The sequence below is a fragment of the Aureobasidium pullulans genome (genome assembly GCF_000721785.1).
Source record: "Aureobasidium pullulans EXF-150 unplaced genomic scaffold scaffold_22, whole genome shotgun sequence".
Lineage (NCBI taxonomy): Eukaryota > Fungi > Ascomycota > Dothideomycetes > Dothideales > Saccotheciaceae > Aureobasidium > Aureobasidium pullulans.
Window position 1 is genome coordinate 180,383 of NW_021941042.1, and position 17,978 is coordinate 198,360.

General features: G+C 50.2%; 9 protein-coding genes across 9 annotated transcripts; 5 read left to right on the forward strand and 4 right to left on the reverse strand.

Moving 5' to 3' along the window:
- Nucleotides 1-259: 259 nt before the first annotated feature.
- On the reverse strand, nt 260-1,535 carry M438DRAFT_103486 (uncharacterized protein). Its single transcript, XM_029898648.1, has one exon. It carries the CDS (start codon nt 1,382-1,384, stop codon nt 524-526), a length of 861 nt encoding a protein of 286 aa, XP_029757031.1. The 5' UTR covers nt 1,385-1,535; the 3' UTR covers nt 260-523.
- Nucleotides 1,536-2,226: 691 nt separating this feature from the next.
- M438DRAFT_368304 (uncharacterized protein) lies at nt 2,227-5,642 on the forward strand. The gene is made up of 2 exons (XM_029908035.1): nt 2,227-4,836; nt 4,893-5,642. The coding sequence occupies exons 1-2, from the start codon at nt 2,568-2,570 to the stop codon at nt 5,426-5,428; spliced, it is 2,805 nt and encodes a 934-aa protein (XP_029757032.1). The 5' UTR covers nt 2,227-2,567; the 3' UTR covers nt 5,429-5,642.
- Nucleotides 5,643-5,915: 273 nt separating this feature from the next.
- M438DRAFT_103545 (uncharacterized protein) lies at nt 5,916-6,427 on the forward strand. The gene is made up of 2 exons (XM_029898649.1): nt 5,916-6,044; nt 6,110-6,427. The coding sequence occupies exons 1-2, from the start codon at nt 5,996-5,998 to the stop codon at nt 6,322-6,324; spliced, it is 264 nt and encodes an 87-aa protein (XP_029757033.1). The 5' UTR covers nt 5,916-5,995; the 3' UTR covers nt 6,325-6,427.
- M438DRAFT_338524 (fatty-acid amide hydrolase) lies at nt 6,418-8,137 on the reverse strand (the record flags this gene model as incomplete). Its single annotated transcript, XM_029904132.1, has 3 exons — nt 6,418-6,533; nt 6,592-7,807; nt 7,859-8,137. The coding sequence occupies 3 exons, from the start codon at nt 8,135-8,137 to the stop codon at nt 6,418-6,420; spliced, it is 1,611 nt and encodes a 536-aa protein (XP_029757034.1).
- A 525-nt stretch (nt 8,138-8,662) lies between these two features.
- M438DRAFT_325456 (major facilitator superfamily transporter) lies at nt 8,663-10,889 on the forward strand. The gene is made up of 8 exons (XM_029903094.1): nt 8,663-8,731; nt 8,791-8,961; nt 9,017-9,134; nt 9,189-9,411; nt 9,462-9,515; nt 9,568-9,690; nt 9,749-10,596; nt 10,650-10,889. The coding sequence occupies exons 2-8, from the start codon at nt 8,835-8,837 to the stop codon at nt 10,849-10,851; spliced, it is 1,695 nt and encodes a 564-aa protein (XP_029757035.1). The 5' UTR covers nt 8,663-8,731; nt 8,791-8,834; the 3' UTR covers nt 10,852-10,889.
- A 305-nt stretch (nt 10,890-11,194) lies between these two features.
- On the forward strand, nt 11,195-12,575 carry M438DRAFT_348516 (alpha/beta-hydrolase). The gene has a single exon (XM_029906161.1). The coding sequence runs from the start codon at nt 11,506-11,508 to the stop codon at nt 12,421-12,423; it is 918 nt and encodes a 305-aa protein (XP_029757036.1). The 5' UTR covers nt 11,195-11,505; the 3' UTR covers nt 12,424-12,575.
- Nucleotides 12,576-13,975: 1,400 nt separating this feature from the next.
- Nucleotides 13,976-14,565, reverse strand: M438DRAFT_103565 (uncharacterized protein). The gene has a single exon (XM_029898650.1). The coding sequence runs from the start codon at nt 14,508-14,510 to the stop codon at nt 14,088-14,090; it is 423 nt and encodes a 140-aa protein (XP_029757037.1). The 5' UTR covers nt 14,511-14,565; the 3' UTR covers nt 13,976-14,087.
- Nucleotides 14,566-15,210: 645 nt separating this feature from the next.
- Nucleotides 15,211-16,835, forward strand: M438DRAFT_348517 (uncharacterized protein). Its single transcript, XM_029906162.1, has one exon. The coding sequence runs from the start codon at nt 15,374-15,376 to the stop codon at nt 16,556-16,558; it is 1,185 nt and encodes a 394-aa protein (XP_029757038.1). The 5' UTR covers nt 15,211-15,373; the 3' UTR covers nt 16,559-16,835.
- An 82-nt stretch (nt 16,836-16,917) lies between these two features.
- On the reverse strand, nt 16,918-17,948 carry M438DRAFT_368309 (uncharacterized protein; the record flags this gene model as incomplete). The annotated part of the gene is made up of 2 exons (XM_029908036.1): nt 16,918-16,928; nt 17,102-17,948. The coding sequence occupies 2 exons, from the start codon at nt 17,946-17,948 to the stop codon at nt 16,918-16,920; spliced, it is 858 nt and encodes a 285-aa protein (XP_029757039.1).
- Nucleotides 17,949-17,978: the final 30 nt, after the last annotated feature.

Sequence of the window (17,978 nt, forward strand, 5' to 3'; positions counted from 1 at the left end):
GAAACTACACGCCACTTATGAACCTAGTTTGAAAGACAAGCTAGCGCTGTTGAAGCTACAGGGGAGCTACACGTCTCGGCTGAAACCTTCTGTATCAACACCCATGGTGTTTCGATGGTATACATACCTATATAGATGCTAACGATGTTCCAGCGATTGACGCACAGGAGCTGCTTTCGGGCTACCAACTTTTTAGCGGCTCCTGATGCAGATTACAGCGCAGACTCTGCCATACCCCTGCAGCAATCCTCGTCCTCTTGAACGGCCAAGACGCCATATGACAATACTAAAAACAGGGTGTATCCTTTCAATATCAAGAACCAGCTGTCATAAAAACTCCACGGTGGACATGTTAATGACCGTGTTAGATGGTATCAGAATAGAACCACGCTGATGATGTGATACAGTCTTGCGGTCGAGCCTTGCCTCGTGTGGAAGGCAGCGGAGGTCGGAATTGAGCGTAAGCCGGTTGTGGATGGATTGATCGTCCTGACAGACATGACCTGGCGGACGTACCATGTCTTCAGGGTCTCCTCGTGTATCGATCTATGCCAGACGTGAACATGGTGACCTCTTTCTCTAACAAATTGTCGTGACTCATCATATATGCGATGAACTGGTTCGAAACTTCGCAAGCTTGGGTAATCAAATCTTTTTCGAAAGATGCGGTCAGATCTATAGCTTTGTTGATTTCTCTCCTAGATTGTTTTGTTCTTTCCAAGTCGACGAGGGCGGTTTGTGCACCCTTGACATCGGTAGGAAAAACTCGAGATCTTTTGGACGCGACAAGGTCGGTGGTCTCGGTCTCTTCTTCAAGCTTTCGCTTCCAGCTCGAAAGAGTGTACTCTATAGCGTTGCCATTTGAATCGATCGTTGGCAAGGGCTTCTCTAGAGGTTCAAGGAGTCCCAAGTGCGCTTGTGCTCTTTCTCGCAGCCTTGCAGACAGCGTCGCTGCTATAAGACCAATTCGATTCTCGAATAATCCATGCAGAATTTGTTTCGATGTCGGCAGCACGTTGCCGTTCTGATCATCTTCGGCATCATCGTCTTCTCCTTCATCCTCCTCATTAGACTGATCCTGGTCCTGGTCCTGGTCCCCAGGTTCTGGATTCGAGTCAGCAGGCTGCTCGACCTTCACACGCTTCGATCGGAGGGTGGAGTCGTTGTTTGACGCTGACGCCCGTTTCGCGTTACCACGCGTCGATGGACCGCTGGCGGTCGGTGTAGCTGGAGGCATGATGCTGAAATGGCACTCGAAGTCCAAGATCGCGTTGATGGTTTGTTGGACAGTGCAAGATGCTGAGATGTTTGAAACGGAAAAGTCGGTGCTTGCTGGAGTAGGTGGCTGGTCGGCGTTTCGGGTTTGTCGAGTGGACAGTCTCATGTCATTGTTGAGCACGGCTCCCGATCTTAAACCACCACACTTGCCCGACTACGAGGGTCTCTAGCTTGCCGCTGTCAAGGGAAATCGAAATATGGCATCAAGACTTATCAGCTTCTGTAAGCAGAAATTGGAGCATTGTAGTACAGCAATGCCAGCGATTAATCTCCAATTAGATCGCGTTCCTCACGCGCGACGCGTCCCGCAAAAATTATAAGTATCCACTCAGGCTGCTACAACGACAGCTTGCAGAAGTTGCTAAGACCATTCTTTCGAAAGAAACGCAGTCTTGTGTATTCATGATCTGAGTCTAGACCTCGTTGTGAAACGATACCACTCCGTTCGTTATGTATACATTCGACTATCTGACAATTGGCTCTCAGTTACGCTCTTGTCCAATCTCCGTCTTTATCGTGGTAGTACTTGCCCACAAGCCGGAGAAATGCCCTCGTCCTTTCTTCTTCAAGATGTGTGATTCAAACACCGGTCTACTTGCAGTCATCCGAAGAGGGAGATCATAACTTGCGAAAGCTACTTGTCATAACTGTGGAGCACTGCAGTATGCTGTTTCTTTCTAAACAACCCGCGTCATCGAGTTACTCCTGGAACTTGTGCCATCAATACACAGGAATCAAGATAGACTTCTAAGTCCAGCCTGTCTTTCCCATATATCACTCTCATGTGATAGACTTTTGTGGCACTTGTTATCTTGTTGATGCTAAAACATCACGTGCCGCTGTGGAGCTGGTCAAAGCGCCCCCCAATGGCGATTCTTCGGGAATTCGAAATGGGACTGCTTCCGTAGAGTATCAGAGACCAATATCATTTTATACAACTTCATGAACCTCTTCTAAGCGCCTAAGACCATGCCTGTCACTCGAAAAGACATGTCCTACTGGGAACTCTAAGGCACTCTGGTCTACAATGCTTTCCGCCTCCCCAACATGGCGCTTAAAACGTTCTGGAATTTATAGCATGGGATATCTCGAAGCCGCTATCACGTCGCTGCTCAAGGATAGCACTCAGCTAACGATCGCCTTCGATTTTACTGTGCGGAACAACAGTATCAGGAACCAGGTATGAAGTCTCCATAACGCGCGAGCAAAGCCCTGGTCAGAGACCCTCGGGTCCCTGCAGCTCGAGACGAACCCTAGAAGCGTGAATCCGGAGTTGTAGCGTAGGGAGAATGGCGTTTGCAAGTGTTGCAGGTAAACTCACACGTACACGCCAGCGTTTGTGCTGCTTCTCACTGCGAGTTTTTTCTCGATATTTCCAACATCCTCGCATCGCTCGCTTTGTTTTCGATCGCCAGTACTACACCGCGATGCCTCGTCTAAAGCAAGTCGTCAAGATGAAGAAGAAGAAGCCATCGAATACGCTGGGGATGCGTGACTTCGAACGCAGTCAGGCCGACCTGGACCGCAAGATAGAGCAATCCAGAAGCGTGGTGGATGTCCCCTTCTCGTATCCTACTTACACGCTCGTCTCGAAAGCAGCGCTCCCAACGTGTCCGGAGACCTGTCAAACCTGCGTCCAGCATTACCTGCCGGAGTCCGCCGTTTCCAACCCGGCAAACCCACGCGCTATGGTCGCTCACAGTGACTCCGAAGCCGCAAAGATCACTGCAAGCTACGTTGAGGGCATCCGCAACGATCGTGATGCCATTAGCGCCCAGCTGGAAACGTACGGCGACCTCCTTCTGACACGATGGCAGCGCAAGAGCGTGGAGAAGCGTGCTTCGATTGTCCGTACAACTTTGCCGGAAATTCACGCTCGCCGCTTTTCCAGCGCATGGCTTCTTTATGACAACAAGAGGGCTTTCGAAGCACAGTACTCAACCATTGACCAGAAAAAGTTCAAATCGCGCGGCTTTGAACAGTTAATGGCAGACCAAATGCAAGCCGTACAGATCCACCACGACTCGCACCGCAAGCAGCATCTCCTACCGTTTATCGACGTCGATACGCTATCCCAAGACCCCACGAGCTTGTTGGCTCTACTCCATTACCGCTGCAACTCCGACATCGCCGACTGGGTAATGCACGACTCCGAACAGCTCAGAGTTGGCTTCAATTACACAATGGGTCCGCCCGCTTTCAACCCACACTGCGTGATCATGTATGGCACGCATCTTGGCCGATTGATCCCATGGAACCAACAGTCTGCACATCGCCACGATATCATCGGTTATCCAAGAGCAGTGCTTATATTGGAGGCACAAGCCACTCTATTCGCTTTCATGCGTAAGACGGTTGAGGCTTTACTCGTTTCAGGTCTTCAGGGGGCAACGGCAGGTCATCAAAAGTGGGATGAACTCGTGGAGTCTGAATTCGGAAAGATTGGCCTGGCGCCGCTCGTAGGTCGACGTCTCGAAGCATTTCGCAGTCCACCGCGGGTCGATATGGCCTCCACCATCGAATGCCTGACCGCGCAAACGAATGCGATGGTCGATGAGCTATGGCTGCAACAGACTGATCCTCAGTACTTCCGCGCTCATCTGATGCAAGCGAAGAACAACGAGATGCACGACCGCATGACAAGGTGGTCGCGTGAGGAATGGATGTTAGAGTTTGCGTTGTGCTACAGTGTGTGGACCGACAACCTTCGAACTACTCTCAGACAAGCCTTGTCTGTTCTCAAGGTTCAGGAAGAGCTCGGTGGTGACATACGACCAGGTAAATCGCTGCCCGCTGGATACGAGGCTATGCTCGTGCTGTTTCAGGGACATCTCGAGCAACTGTTTGAAGGTCAGCTCCGCGACCTTCAAGCTTTGGTGCCACAAGAGAGATCTTTCCGGGACCATTTCAACATCCAGGACACTGGTAAGCCGATGCTCAACATATCATCGGAGAAGCTATTTCTAGCAAACCCAATGCTGTGGAACATGATGCAGCTTACCCTTAAACACCAATCACAAGCACCCACATTCCACCTGGCTTTCATCGACCATCTCATGCGCGAAGATGCGAAGGAAAAGAATCGTATTTCACCAGTGCTCGCTACACACATATCGAACATGGTCGTCATAGACGACATTCTGTCGAGCTTGCGCCATCATCGACCTCGGCACGGAGTTTCCGTTGATGCCGAGATGCTTGCCAGATTAGCTACAGGACAGCCGCGCACGCTACCGGAGCGCCAGCAGTCAGCCTTCGGACGCATCTATATGTTGAAAGCCCCTATGTGGGAGAAGCTCCAGGCTCTCATGAAGCTATCTCTCCCTGTGTCTGAAGGACCTGATGTGCTGCTCAAACACCTGCCGCCACTCGACGATGCATCGTACGAGTTCTGGGAGATGGCATGTGTTAACTTCACGATCTCAATCGGGCACAGCAACCAGCAAGAGAAGCTGTACTCGGATCCCTGGTACTTGATTAGGATTGGGTGCACGGAGGTGGAGAACGAGCGGAGAGCGTTGCGGTACGCTCAGTGGAAGCGGGCTGCCGATCAGCGAGGTGAGACACTCCCGAATGTATGAGGATGTACTGTAGCTATACTGACCAATATGCAGGCAGCTGCAAGCAACTGCAGGATCACCAGCCTCCCAAGCCACCGAGCGCACTTTCACCCGTTGCACCGCAGCAGACTACCTGGGGCGAGTCAGCAGCCCCTGTTTGCGCAGTGCCCTCCGAAACGAAGCCGAAGGTGAAGACGAGGCCATCGGTATCGCCCACGGACAACACTACAAAGAACCCTGAGCGTATCGCCGACGTCTCGCCGCCGAGCCCACCACAAGCTTCAGTCATGGTTTCCTCGAAGAGCTTGACCTTGCTCACACGCATGTTCACAGCAGACCCCAGTGCGCCAGGCGAAATTTACTGGACCGAGTTCGTTTCGGCCATGGCTGATGCTGGTTGCTCTGTGATGCCTGGAGGCGGCTCATGCTTCACATTTACGCATGTGGGTGACATGGGAGAAAAACATTCCATGGTATTCCACCGTCCTCACCCTGAACCCAGCATGAGCAAGGAGAGACTGAGGTCGTTTGGAAGTCGTCTGGGCAGACGCTGGGGCTGGAGTCTGGAAACCTTCGATGTAAAGGTATAAGGAAAGTGGTACTGGAATCAGTTGTATGGTGAGCAGGTCTGTTGACGTGTGGTTTAGTAGCATGAGACAGCGCAGAGAGGTTAACGATGCTGTCTCGGTTACACCATGGGTTGCTGGACACATAGAAGTGAGGAGTTGAGGAATGGTTAGTCGTGAGCTACCCTCGCCTATAGATATGTAATTATGCTATTGCAAAAACCACACGTAGCGCTCGAGTTCCGATCGTCCTGTCTTTGACTTCTCATTCCAGGTCTTAAGCGGAACAGCGGTCTATGTCAATCATGCGGGAGGATTTCTAAAGATAAATCCTTCTGTCACAACCACACGAGCAGATGGTCCAGGATTACGTCCGTAGAGGATGGTGCGAAGCCATTCACAGGAATCTATGAGGTCATCTTTTCATTCCTCCATCGTGCATAGATGTAGACCTTTTCGACACTCATTTCATCAATCTCATCACCAGCCCTTTCCTGTCTTTGACATTTATAGTCTTGCGGCTTCCGAAATTGAAGTAACAAAGCCCCGATCAAGACGAATAACCCTCCAATCTAGAACGAAGCAACTCCAATGGCAAAACGCAATACTTTGGAAGGCAGGAACCAGAACAATGATAGCCGTACGTTTTTAAAGTAACCAATGCAGCGTATACCTTGAACTTCTTGACTGACCGACAAATTCCAGGGCTAAGCTTTCCAAAACGCATACTTGCCATATTTGTATTTCAATTGCTGTTCTTCGGTATAGCTCTGGTGATGCTGAACCTGAGCCATGGGAAATATGATCTCACGCTGAGGTTCAACGATATACCATGGTGGCAGCTATTTTTGTGTTTCGGATCCGCGAATTTGTGTGCTGGGATAGCTTGCGATAGAGTCGGACTTGGTAATCGAGTGTGAGGATTCAGTGTGAGGGGACTTAGTCAGAGACAGCTTCTGAACATGGCATATGTGAAATTGATTCAATTCGCTATTCCATGACAGATCTGGGCTCTACTTTCTGATTACGCTCTCTACCAATTTGGCTGCTCTCAATGTATCTTCGTCATGGTAATGCTTGCCAACGAGCTGCAAGGTGATAGGCACGCCATGGAACAGCTCTGGATCATCTAAAAGTCCGATTAGTGTCTGGGTACATTCGGAGGGTTATTACTAAATGAGACTTACAAGCTTCGTATTCCTCCTTGTCTTTTGCATTCAGTGGCGAGTAGCCCTCTTCTACGACATCCACGCTCTTGTCGACGTCCATACCGGTAGGGAAAACCACAGCAGGTTGATCGAGGATGTTCCACAGACTTGTGTAGCCCCAGTACTTGGCTCCGTGCTGCTTGACGCCTGCACCCACGTAGGCAGGACACAAGATGACATCGACACCTCTCTCCTTCATCAAAGCATGATACTCGCGTCTATACGTCTCGCGCATGACGTTCAAATCCCAATTCTCCGAGATAGAGATTGCTTTCGAATAGTTCAGAGCGTGCTGTGTGAGAGGAAGCATAGGTTCGCCAGAGTCGGCAAGAGCGTCCAAGATGCGCTTGCCGCCGTCGGGGAAGTAGAGGGCTGACACGATATCCCAGGCGTGATCGTGCTTATAGTTTTCCCAGTCGACGACATTTACACCGGCAGCTTGAAGCTTGGATTTGGCGGTCTCGAGTGCTCTGAGAATAGGGGGGTGAGGCTTTACGACTCCATCGGTCATCATGATACCAACTGTGATGTTCTTCGGAGTGTCTAGCTCTCCCTTCCATGGTAGAGGGGCCAAGGTAGTATCGATATCATGAGGATTCTGATCAATAAGTGCCTGTTGGAACAGCCAGAGATCATCAATACTTTGACCAAGGGGACCTATAACACCCTTGATACTCTCCTGACCGCCAAGTACACCATGCAACCCCAGTGTAGGATTGCGTAGAGTAGTTGGTCGAAGTCCGTAAGAGTTGTTGAAAGCAGCTGGAGCACGGATACTGCCACCGATGTCCGTACCAACACCGAGAACAGCACACTTGAATCCCATCGAAGCTCCCTCACCACCAGACGATCCACCGGGAGAAAGCTTGAGGTGATATGGATTGAGTGTAGTTCCGGTGATGTTGTTCTCACAGTCGAGATGCATCAGTGATTGCGGCTGATTGGTCCGTACTGTGAAGACTGCACCAGCCTTCTTGAGCAGCTGAACCAGCAGCGCATCTTCCTTGGCCACATTGCCGATTTGACTCACGAAGCCAGCGTGAGTGATCTTTCCACCGTATGAGACATGTTCCTTGACACTGATAGGAACGCCGTGAAGTGGACCAATCAGCTTGCCAGTGGTCTCGAAATGCTTATCGAGAGCCTTCGCCGTCTCTAATGCCTCATCTGTGAGGAACTCGGTTACAAAGTTGAGCTATCCGTTGTCAGGTCATCATACAAAGGTAATGTTGTAGATTAAACTCACGAGTTGTTGGCCAATCGTTGCTCGCTTCAGGAACGCAATGATGACTTGCTCGACCTTCCACTCACCAGATTGATATTTGCTCAATAGTCCAGCGGCGGTTTGTTCAGTCATGTGAAGCTCCTCATCAGAAAGGATGCCACATGTATAAGGTACTTGAGTGACGTTATGAGACTTGGTTGGAAGCTTCTCGGAAGGTAGAAGCCATTGCTTTGGAATAGAGTTCTCGAGGATATCACGGCAGATCTGCGCCTTGCGTTCCCAGTCTTTTGCTGCGGGCATGGTAAATGTGTTTGATGTTTGTAGTATGTTAGAAAACTCAAGTCTTGGTTCTATGTGTGCTAGAAAAGAAAGAAAGAGGACTGACTTGCCTGGGAGGATAAGTAAACACCTACCAATGCTGTCCTGACGAAGCCAACAGTCCATAATAGGCAAGTTGATGCGGCGCGGCCGACATCTGTTCTCCACTCAGCTTTGACGGCGTGCGTATCAGATAGCCATGTCATGATAACGTTTTGATAGGCCTTCACACGGCCAACTTTGCGCGTGTCCCCAGTGTTTCTACTGAGCTTTGATAGAGAAGATAAGAGTGTAGATCGAGCAACAGGAGGGGGCGGAGACTGGAGATTGTGTGGATCCGGGTCTTGGCGTCGGCACTCAGCTTCTTGCGGCGATACTCGTGCTCTTTCCTGATGTATTGCACTCTGAAGCAGGGAGATAGCGAGTCACTGAAATCCAGTGGCGGCAGAAACAACTCAATTGCAGTGTTGTGTCAGTCATGCTTGGCACTAGAAAGCCTTGAGTAGGCCTATCTCGAAATAGCAAGCAATGATGAATCCTATCAGTTGCATCTGGGCATGATAGGCAATCATGCAGGTAAGATGCTCCTTCCTCTGTGCAAATATGCAAGCTCAAAAAGACCACGATTCGCTTAGATCGATTCTCGGATTTGAGCATTGCTTGACTTTGACATTCCATCATGTCCAGCAACATTCACGACGATAACATTGCACCTGGCACCGTCAGGCTCATTGACGCCAATGGTGAACTCAACGTCAAGCACTCTGCGGGCCATGGCGACATTGTCCTTGTGCCAACGCCGTCTGGTCAGGAAACCAGATCAATACAAAACATCATTCTCATAACTAACTTTTATTGCAGACGACCCGGAGGACCCTCTCAACTGGACAAAGAAGCGCAAGCTATTACAGACTGCATGTATGGTCGTGTATACAGTTATGATGGTCTTCCCGAGTGCTGCTGTCTATTCAGTCGCCAAGTCAGTTTACCTTAAGTTATCACATCTCATCTGACCAGTCGCTCACAATATCAGACCCATATCAACGTCAACTGGAATCAGTATCACAACAATTAATCGAGGCACTGGCGTTATGTTTCTCTTGTACGGCTGGAGTACAATCTTCTGGCAGGCCGTAGCTCTCCAGTATGGTAAGCGACCGGTATACCTTGTCTCCGCGGCTGCCTCAGTTGTCGTCATGGCTGTTGCACCGATGTGTCGTTCTTCCGGCACTTATCTGGCAATCAGAATCATTCAGGTAATAGCGTTCACCTCGAAAAGCCGAACACGTTGTACTGATTAGCTAAGGGGTTCTTTGGTGGACCGGTCGAAAGTCTTTGTGAAATCAGTATGACCGATATCGTGAGTGAAATCTAGTTCTTCGTAGCACAAGGCCAGTACTGATGAGCTATAGTGGTTTGCACATGAAAGACCTCTCTACATAGCTTTATATGGCGTATCGCTCGGCGCATCCGGCAAGCTAGCTCCAGTGTTTAGCGCGTTCATTAACAGTGGAATGGGCTGGGAATGGACCCTGGTACGTACATGAAACTGCTTGGGCAGTATTTCTGCAGCACGATCCTGACGACATGCAGTGGTGGTGTGCTATAGGCATCGGCATCGCTTTCATTTTTTGTCTTTTTCTCATGGAAGAGACAAACTACGACCGACGTACAACACATTCGTCATTGTCTAGTTCGCAAGCTAGCTTGGAGGTTGTCGGCGACTCTACCCTCTTCACGTCCGAGAAGGATGCCGCCAAGGATGGTGTACATGTCAGCGACCCTGCATCACTAGATGACAAGAAACATTCCGAAGATCACAACCCTATCGATCCAGCAGCCGCAGAAGTGGGACAAATCGCATACCCTCGAAAGACTTACTGGCAAAAACTCAGCGTGGTCGACAAAAAGCGACCAAATCGCATGCTGGATATCATGGTGGCACCCTTCAAGTTCTTCAGATTTCCCTGCGTGGTATTTGCGGGTGCAATGTATGGGCTACAAGGTTTGGTGTATCCTGGAATCCTTAACGCCACAGCCAGCGTCACCTACACGAACAGCTACTATCACTTTTCCAGCGATGCAGTGGGCTTTGCTTACTTCGCGGCCGTCGTAGGCATGATTATCGGCTCCATCTGGGTGACTCTCGCAGGACCATGGCTCGTCATCAAGCTGGCACGTCGTCGGGGTGGCATCTCCGAGCCAGAAGATATTTTGTGGCTGTTCACCGCCTCATTCATCGTGGTCCCGTTCGCACTCATCTTGTGGGGCGTTGGCTCAACGTACCACGTGCATTGGTTTGGGTTGGTCTTTGCTCAAGCTATACTAGCTATCTCGAGTACACTGTGTCTGTCTACAGCTATTCAGTATGCGACAAGTGCTTATCGAGACCTGAGTGGTGAGTTGATCACAACCATCATCCTGATTAGGAATACGCTTAGGTACGTGTCACCCTTGGACGTCGATGGACAGGAGACTAACAAAGAGGCTCTAGCTTTGCCATCAACTATGGCATCAACCCTTGGATCGAAGCAATGGGAACACGAAACACGTTCATCACAGCGGCAGTGATAGCATTTGTGCTCAATGGCACCATGTTCTTGATCATCCCATATGGCCGCCGACTTCGCGAACACAGTGCGAGAAGATACTGGACCTATGTTGAGAAGGCAAGAGCCAAGGGATTAGGTCATTAGAATTAGTGAGGATCAATCAAGCTTCAACTCGCAGGGGGGTAAACTCCTTCATCAAGGTCTTTGTTCGCGATTTTTCAGTTTAAGGTGTCGGGGGCCGACGGGTAGGGTTTATCAAACGACGTAATTCTGGTCATACGATGTCACAGGCCACAGATACCAGAAAAACATGGTGTTTCGAAAGCTCCATGTAGAGTGGAACCAGCTCCGGCTTGTGAGGAATCAAAGAGGGGCAGGGTAACGGTTACCGAGGTGTTCGCAGCCGACGTTGCAGGGTCCATGTCGATCATTGCCAAAGCTCCAAACAGCTCGACCTCCCCACCTCCTTCTCACCTGCAAGCCACGAAAGGTACATGCACACACACTGTTTCAATGCTGCCTATTTCGGTCCGCAACATGAAGGATGCAGGACTTGGGCTCCGCCATGCATGATAACAATACAGTTAGGGGGATGAGAAGAACAAAGGATTGTCATCTGAACGCCCTCCTCGATCGCTTCGACTGACTTGGACCCCTCAATGTCAGCCACGTCCAGGGTAAAGTTTAAGACAGCTAATGATGAGGAGAAGGCATCGGATCTGCCCTTAGCATGCATCCGAATATCGCTCAGGGCGTATGGACACTATAAAGTGAGTGCCCTTCTCGCTCTCCCTGATCATGGGCCTTCGTCCACTTTGTTGTGCTCTCCCAACTCCTCATTGCCCACTTCCGGTTACCCGTCTTTCCAAGACTACAATTACCCCATCGGCTGTTCATACACGTATACGTACAGAACCTATACCACTACTACACACACCCTTTGGGTCGACTATGCATATCGACCAGATCATGTTCGGCACCTGCAACACCTCCAAACCCACCGTCATCTTCGTGACCGGCGCCTGGCACCAACCCCACCTTTACGCACCCCTCCTCGACGGCCTCAAAAAGACCAGCTTTCCCGTCGTCGCCCCCTCTCTCCCCTCCGTCGGTGGCTCCTCCGAAGACGACTTCGCTCACGATGTGCGCGTGATCCGCAAAGCTATCGCCGAAGAGGTAGCCCAAGGCCATGAGATTATCGTCCTGATGCACTCGTATGGCGGTATGGTGGGCAGTGCAGCCGTCCAAGGCTACGCAAAAGAGGAAGTCAGAAGTGGAGGTGGAGTCATACGGATGATCTACCTCACAGCCTTCGCCATGGATGTAGGACTTTCACTCATGGACGGTCTGAACGGCACACCACTCCCCTGGTTCGCTTCCGCAAACGCGCATCAATGGGCCGCAACAAATACATCTCAAATCTTCTACAACGATGTGGATCCCAGCATTGCGGATCCCCTGGCCGATGAGTTGGATCTGCAGAGTAAAGCTAGCTTCGAAGCTAAGCAGACGTATGCGGCGTGGAAGTACATCGACAGCACGTATATTGTTTGCGAGTTGGATAATGCGATTCCGAAGCAGGCGCAGGTGGCTATGGCCAGTCAGCCCGGCGGCAAATTCACGATCGAGTATTTGGAAGCTGGACATTCGCCTTTCTTGTCCATGCCGCAGAGTACGGTGGAGACGATTAGAGAGATTTTGTGGGAGCCTGTGTAGATGACATGGAGCTTATGGTTTGCGAATCAACCTTCTCTCCATCTCTTTACTTTCTCTCGCGATATTGTCGTGATCGGGGGGCGTAGATTTTGGTGTAGCCTAGAAGATTGTATGCTATCATCTGGATGAAATGTTCTCTTGATCTTCTTGGCTATCTATATCTTGCTATTGTGCTTAATGGTCTCGAATCAATTGTGTCTGCATTGGCAATGAACTGTGACTTTGAGAGGTCTTGCACTCGCTCGCATGGAGCAGCCCAGAGATCCTCGAGGCCAACGGAATGCTTGGACGACGTATGCCCTCATCTCATGCCCACAGATTCCAAAACTCATGCGAAAATTCCGCATGAAGGTAGTCGTCGCTTCTGCTTCGATGAGCCGACAGGTTCGCAACCGCGGATGTGTCAATTTTCGAACCATCGGTGTCGAACGAGAGGCCACAGACCAACTATCAGCCGAAGTTCTGGAGGAAGATGCATGAAGAGGAAGACGGCTTTGCGTGCAGTCATCTTCGATTGTGTAAAATGTCTGGTGAGCTTCTGTGATTGGAGATATCTCCATGGACTGTGAGGCGGCTTTATTCGTAGCCTCTGCCTTGCTCGCCCGCGTGATTGCCATCAACTTGGATTTGTGTAATTTAGAACAGCAAAGAGGGAGATACTTTTGCATTTGCAGAGCTTTGTGAACAATATTTGATGCCCCGAGGTCAGACTTGTTTGGAGTGGTTTTAAGTAATTTGCGATTGGTTTGGAAGTTCTTCATGCGGTGATTGCTGCAAATGCGTGTACATCAATCTCGAGTTGGAATCCCGCTCAACGATGAGTATTCTTCGATGTCATGTACTGCACAAGCAGGCGTGAGCACGCGAGAGATTTTTTCATGATTCCCAGAGTTGATCAATTCTGTGACAAGGGCATCCAAGAAGACCAGGTTAAATCTCGCGCGCGTATCATGAGTCCTCATTAGAGATGTGATTGTTGCTGTCATCTCGTCTGCAACATCGTTGGTTCGAGTCGGATCCCAATGGATTATCCTGACCGTGACTTTGTCACGCTGCAACTAATTGTAGAAAGACGGCGACGCCAACACATAGATGCGTATGTTGTTCATGTTGCCAAAAACACTACCTGCAAGTTTTTTGTGCAGGAAGTCTGACCAGTCAGTGTTTGTCTGGTCACACGTATCGCCTGAAAATCGAAGCACAGGTTTGGTCCAATATAAAAGACGGTCCGTGTAGTGTCGTTCAAAAAGCATGCTGATGCCGCTGCGTGGTATATGGTATACATGAATGAACAGATAGAATTTCCGTCCAAGCACTGGCGAAGCTTCTGATTCAATGGATTTTGAGGTGGCCAACAGAGGGTGGTTTGATTTTTGCTCGGCACTAGAATCGAAAAGATGGCCATAGATCATCAGTCGAATTTCCGGGGGAAGGTCCATGAAAGGGAAGCTGGCTCTGCGTGCTGCTGGCAGAATGCTGTCTGCCTGTGAGGTAGTCATCTGGTGGAGTCTTGCTTCGCTTCACGCAAAAATGGGAGAAAGAGTTGAAGAAATGAGAATGGTGGTTGGGCATCTGTATTTGATGTTCTCGGCTACCCGCAGTTTGAGTCAGTTTTCTGCATCCAGATTGGACCCCTTCTGAAACATTCAAGCATGTATACAGCATCACCTCACGCGTCGTGTTAGTAGGGGAGTTAACTCCGTGACCATCCGGTCTATCAATGAAGGCGAGAATGGGTTTGGGCTTTCAATGGGCCCAAACACAGCCCGAACTGATCTTTCCAAATCTGGACGCAGCGATTCGCGTAAGCAGATGGTGCGTATAACATTTTTCCCATCCTCGAGACCAATTATGACACAGGCGTCCTGGACGGTCAGATGTATGCATAGATTGTCCATGTTACTGAAAACTCGGCTTGCTAGTCTTGTCTTGAGGAAGTTTGGCCATTCATGCAACCTGGCGAACGAAGACGTGAGAGCATGTCCGGATTTGAGTATATGCGAGTGATCGAATTTGCGGACAAGTTCCAGCTCGACATAGGATCCATGTCCTCCGATTATAGACACTGAGACGAGAAGCTGGCGCATCAGGACCGGCAAGCATTCTGCTTCAATGATTTTCGAGGTGACCAACAGGGGATGGTCCCATCGCTGTTGATTTCTTTTCATGAATATGATGGTATAGATCATCACCCGTACCTCAGGAGGTAGATTCATGAGCGAAGGACTGATCTTGACGGCGATCATTGAGACAGTGTTCGAGAATATTGAGGCCGTTACAATACTCGGATAGCAACAAAAGGACCAGCAAAAAGGAAGGGGCAATTAGCTTGGAGTGGAAGTACTAAAGATTTATCAGCAGCAGGTGTTCAGGAAAGTCATAGAATGGTCAGTCATCTAGGTTAGCTCAGACCATGCTTAGCAAGGCTCATCTCAATGAGCATGTAAAGTGGAGAAGTGAGTATTTTGAGCCGGATGGTTGAACTCGGAGTTGCAATACTCCGTAGGCTCTGTTGATAGGGCTGCGGGCTTTGATCTGTGTCTGGGCTTGCCTACTGCTTCAATGCTCACGGTGTAAAGAGCACAACCTCTGATTAACGACAGACATGACAAAAAGATGCCCATGACATTCGAAGATGATAGATAAACAGAAGAACCGGAGATGTCGTTGGAAGTTGCAGAGCCGGCGGGATCGCTTTTTGACGGACGAGTTGAGCGGAGATCGGGAAGTGGGGCAGATTGTGGAGAAACGTCTCAGCACATGAAAGCTGGTGCTGCAGTGGGAGAAGCGGTCTCGGTCGACCGGACTGCAGAACCGCCAGTCACACCCATCTGCCACCTGCCCATTGGTCCTCGGGAGAAGAAAGAAGCAGAAAGACTTTCTTCGTAACATATTCCTCTTGTGTCCTGGCAGCTTTGTTCTCAGCCATCACCCTTCGCTTCCATCAAACATGTCTACCACCATCATCACACCTCCCGAGCCACGCACGCTATTCCCACCACTGCTGGCATGTCTTCCCACAGCATTCATGTCGCCGCGACCTCCGCCAGCACTCCTCCCTCTCCTCTCGCCCATCCTCCGCCAACGAGTCAACCTTCTCGCCGGCAATACTTCTTCCGGCCAAGGCGGCTGGCTGAACCTACTCTCCTGGTCCACCTCTCGCTCCTCCAAACTCGGCGGCAAGATTGAAAACCTACAACTCGAAGCCCACCCCGTGTCCGGCGAGCTCGAGCTCGAAGATATCGACAAAGTCGGCTACCGCAGAGTCGACGAAGAGACTCTTCAATGCTGTCTCCAGGTTGAAGAGTTTGGCCTGCTACCGGTATACATCTGGTGCGAGAATGATGCAGAAGGCGGCCAGACAGGTGGAACCACAGGATGGAGACTAGCCGAACTGCGCGCCCTCGAGGATCTCAGCGACGATATCGCCCAATGGACCGATAGCATCGCAGACGCAAACGACCTTTTCGAATCGCAATCACACCCCAACGCTCCCGCTACAACTTCATACCCTCAGCACGCTTCAGCCGCAGACGAAGACGACGACGATGATTACTGGGCTAGCTACGACAGAACGCCCAATAATAGAACACCCGCACGCACACCGGCCAAACGCGCTAGTCCCGCTCCTCAAGCCAGTGCTGCTGCCACATCAAGCAACCTCGGTCCCACAAAAGAAGAGTTGGAATACTTTGCCCGCTATGCAGAAGAAGTGCAACCAGCGCTAGACGACCACGACCCTGATGAAGAGACCCCTGAAACCGCAAACTCAACCCTTCGTGGCGGCGAACTGAGCGAGCAAAGATCAGTCCCCACACAACCAGCAGGAGAGCCCAACATAAACCCAGCTCCCCCTATGTACGCCTCTTCCAACAACGAGTTCAACAACGCACTACAAAAAGAGCAAGCAGAATTGGAAGCGCCACGACCCACCAGTCCAGCAAGCAGTGTCGATAAACTAGAAAGAGGTGCCGAAGACATGACAAGAGCAGAAGTCGGCGTCAAACAATTCATCAGCACAGAGATGAAGAGCATGTACCGCTTGGCAAGAAGCGTAGGCATGGGAAGAGAAGAATTCGAGAGAATCATCAAGACGGAAATTGACGTTTTGGGTATGCTCGAGGCTGACGATTGAGGCGTTGCATATACCTGTTTTTGGCTATAGCGGGCGTTTTGCATGGTGAACTCGCGGCATAGCAAGGATGGTAGGTGTGTATCTCTGATTCTTATAGGATACCAGATTTTATAGATTTCCGATATGGAGGCAATGTTGCAAGACATCTCATCCACCCATCTGACTTGCGAATCCACTTCATAAGAAGGCACAGCGCTTTTCAGTATCAGAGCAATGTCCAGTGAGAGCAGCGTTTTCACAAAACCTCCTCCTAAGCCCCTTTTTCCGATCGAGGAGAGGAAAACTCGACAAGGATATTCCATCAGACCTCTATCTACATTTCCTCAAGCCCGTCATCAAGCCCATCATTAAGCCCATCATTAAGCCCATCCTACAACGCACATTCTACCTCTCAAACCAAAATCCTAACCTCCACACCCTTTTTCCCACCATACAGCACACTCCCATCCCTCCCCCAATGAAACAAACAACTCCCACACCCACTCCTAGCCCCAAAAGGATTAATCTCCACCACCTCCACATTTCCCCCTGCAGGACAAATACCCTTAACCACGATGTCGAAGCTGAAACCCCAAGTTTTGAGATCCTTATAGATACCCTTTTCCAAAGCCGTGGCGAGGATATCTTGCAACGAGGCAGTGGCAAAGCTGACCGCGAGATCGATAACGACACGGGGGGTAAAGCGGTCGCTGGGGAAAGGCAAGTACCAATGATATTGAGAAATAGCCGTGATTCTTGCATTTTGTGATTTCCAAGGAGGTACAAAACAGCGGAATTCGACGCCTTGGTTCATCATGATATCCCAGGGATGTAGGAAAAGGTGGATAGGTTTGTCATCTTGGACATGGGCATCAAAATCACCTCTGGCGCGGTTGGAGGTGGAGAGACATAGGATGAGTTCGCCTATGGAAGAGATGGGTAGGTTTTGTTTTTCCGAATCTTTGGGTGAGCAGTCGTCCATACGTGCGAACCATTTTCTGCCAGTTTGCAGTTTAGTGACGAGGTTGGATAGGGGTTTGGAGGATAGGAAGGCGAGCTTGATGTCATCTAGAGTGGTGGCGTTTATGTTACCAGTGATGAGGTAGGAGGTCTGGGCAGAGATGATTTCCTTCGCCAGCGAGATAGGAAGGACAGCGGTACAGATGTTGTCCTTGTCGAGGTTCTGGGAGCGCTGGACTAGAGCGGCAAAGTGGGAGAAGGAGTATATACCACGAGGTGGTTCAGAGAGTGAAGTATCAGGACCGACGATATTACGTAGAGTGGCGATCTCTTCGTCAGTGGCCATGCAAGAGTTGAACAGGGCAGGCGAACAGTCCTTAGTAATGACGGATGCGTCGTAAGTGGTAATGGTCAGACCATTGTCGCAGTGTGTGGTCACTGTGCGATCCATCTTGTGGTGAGATCGTACGAGTCGGAAGAT